Genomic DNA, 1,943 nt, shown 5'->3' with positions numbered 1-1,943 from the left:
CCACTCCTGACATCCTGGGATGCTGTGATTTTCTCCCATTAGACAGAAATTCATAAGAAGGGATCAGATTTTCTGAGCTCGGCATCATGCTGAGATCTGCAGTGACAAAACGCAGGGAAATAAGTCAAGAATCTTAACAAGAAGTTACAAACAGATTTTCCACAAATCCTGACCAAGAGTGCCAAGTTCACAGTTGATAAAAGTCTATGGTGTATTATGAGATACTGTAACGAAGGGCTCGATGTGCACGCAGAGGCACTGCTATGCTTTTCTTTGCAGGAGAAGATGATGAAGCACATCAAGAGAAAGAAATCACTGCAGGCTTCTGCTCCTGCCAACATCCTGAGTCAGCTCGAAACATCTTTCATTAACGAACAGGTAAAGGGCTGATCTCCAGCAATGTTAATGTATCAGGCAGAAGCAAACTGAGATGTATTTGTTTAAAGGGCTGTAAGACTTTTGTTTTAGTGAAGTGAATGGTTCTAAGAGACTACCTTAGAAAATATGAATGGAGAACAGAGAGAGAGAGAGAGGTACTTAATGGTTGTGTATTACCCTGACATTTCATTTTGAATTTTAATAGGAATGGCAATATCAGTGTTCAGTCACAGCTATTTTTGAAATGCACCCAGCCTGTTTATGCATTCTGCGTACACAGCGAATATTCTGATTTAGCCAGATATTTTAATGTCGGTTTTAATGCTTTAACTTTACGTTGCAGTTGCTCTAGATACCATGGCTGGGTTTTTCGGGGTTTGTTTCTTCAGAGAGAACCGTATTCAGGAAGCAACTTCCTGTGCAGTGAGAGCAGCAGCGATGATGAAGAGCCCTTATTCCACCTGTCCAAGGTAGAGCTGTGTGCCAAAATAAAGAGCCTCAAGAGGAGGCTGGCAGACACCATGAGAGAAAACTGCCGCCTGAGGCAGTCGCTGGTGATGCTTCAAGGTAAAGGGGGAACGAAGCGTTTCAATGGAGAGGAAAATCTTGATTTATCCGAGGCTGTTCGGGTGGGAATTACGGCTGCTCAAGCACCTGCCACCAGCAAGGCCACTGTTAACATCAGGCTGTGATACATGGCCACGTTTAACTCCAGCAGAGCTGGGAAAGCTGCTTTAGAGGGAGGCCGTGCAGTCCTGGAGTTAGGAGTGGAAAATCTGCCCAAATCCCATCAGCTGTGCCCCACAGAGCGTTCCCGTGTGCTGGGTACCACCACGGGGTGAGCTCGAGCACTCTGGCCAGCCCAATTACCCTTGCGTATTAGCAGTCTGTCTTGATCAACTGAAATGTTCTTTATTCTGGAATAATTTAACTTCTAATTGTTTTGGTAATTCCCAGTTATCAATGATCTGAGTTAGTTCCAGGTGCAACAAATGTAGTCCTTGCATGGACGTGACCCATTCTGTTATCTTATAAATGACTCCTCCATCGCTCAGTGGCCATCTCTGAAACCCCCATTGCTTGTCCCTGTCCCTCAATCTGGAGCTGCCAAAGCTGAATCCACAATTTCAAAGCATCAGTGAATGAGTACGATTTAAAGAGGATTTGCTCCTCGCCCTGCCAGCTGCATCACACCATCCCCAGGCAGCTTTATCTCTTTTCTTTCTATACCATCATACGATTTTACAAGTGCTTATCAGCTTCATTGCCCGCCCTGTTCTATTCCATGTTATTCATCTTGGTTTGAATCATTAATTTCAACTTTTAAAATATTATTCTAAACATCTTGTTAGTGTCTGACAACTTTTCTTACACATTCAAGTCCATTTACCTTCCAAGCACTTTTATTACTTGCAGAAGGGGCCATTTGATATTCTCTATAGATTAAAAAGAGGATTTAAAAGTCTATGCAGTCTTTAAAGCAAAAACTAAATCTGTACAAAATCCAAATCTGTACAGTCTGTACAAAACTGAGCCCTGGGGCTCGGTTTTGGGGCCAGTCCTGT

At 43.3% G+C, this 1,943-nt stretch overlaps 1 protein-coding gene across 1 annotated transcript; it reads left to right on the top strand.

Moving 5' to 3' along the window:
* Window positions 1-279: 279 nt before the first annotated feature.
* On the top strand, window positions 280-945 carry LOC104536322 (BEN domain-containing protein 6-like; the record flags this gene model as incomplete). The annotated part of the gene is made up of 2 exons (XM_010178893.1): window positions 280-378; window positions 768-945. Coding segments are annotated over 2 exons (277 nt in total), but the record flags the coding sequence as incomplete, so codon positions are not given.
* Window positions 946-1,943: the final 998 nt, after the last annotated feature.

This window comes from Mesitornis unicolor, unplaced genomic scaffold (genome assembly GCF_000695765.1).
Source record: "Mesitornis unicolor isolate BGI_N332 unplaced genomic scaffold, ASM69576v1 Scaffold49732, whole genome shotgun sequence".
NCBI lineage: Eukaryota > Metazoa > Chordata > Aves > Mesitornithiformes > Mesitornithidae > Mesitornis > Mesitornis unicolor.
Note: the sequence above shows the minus strand (reverse complement) of the source record. Positions and strands in the feature narration are given on the sequence as shown.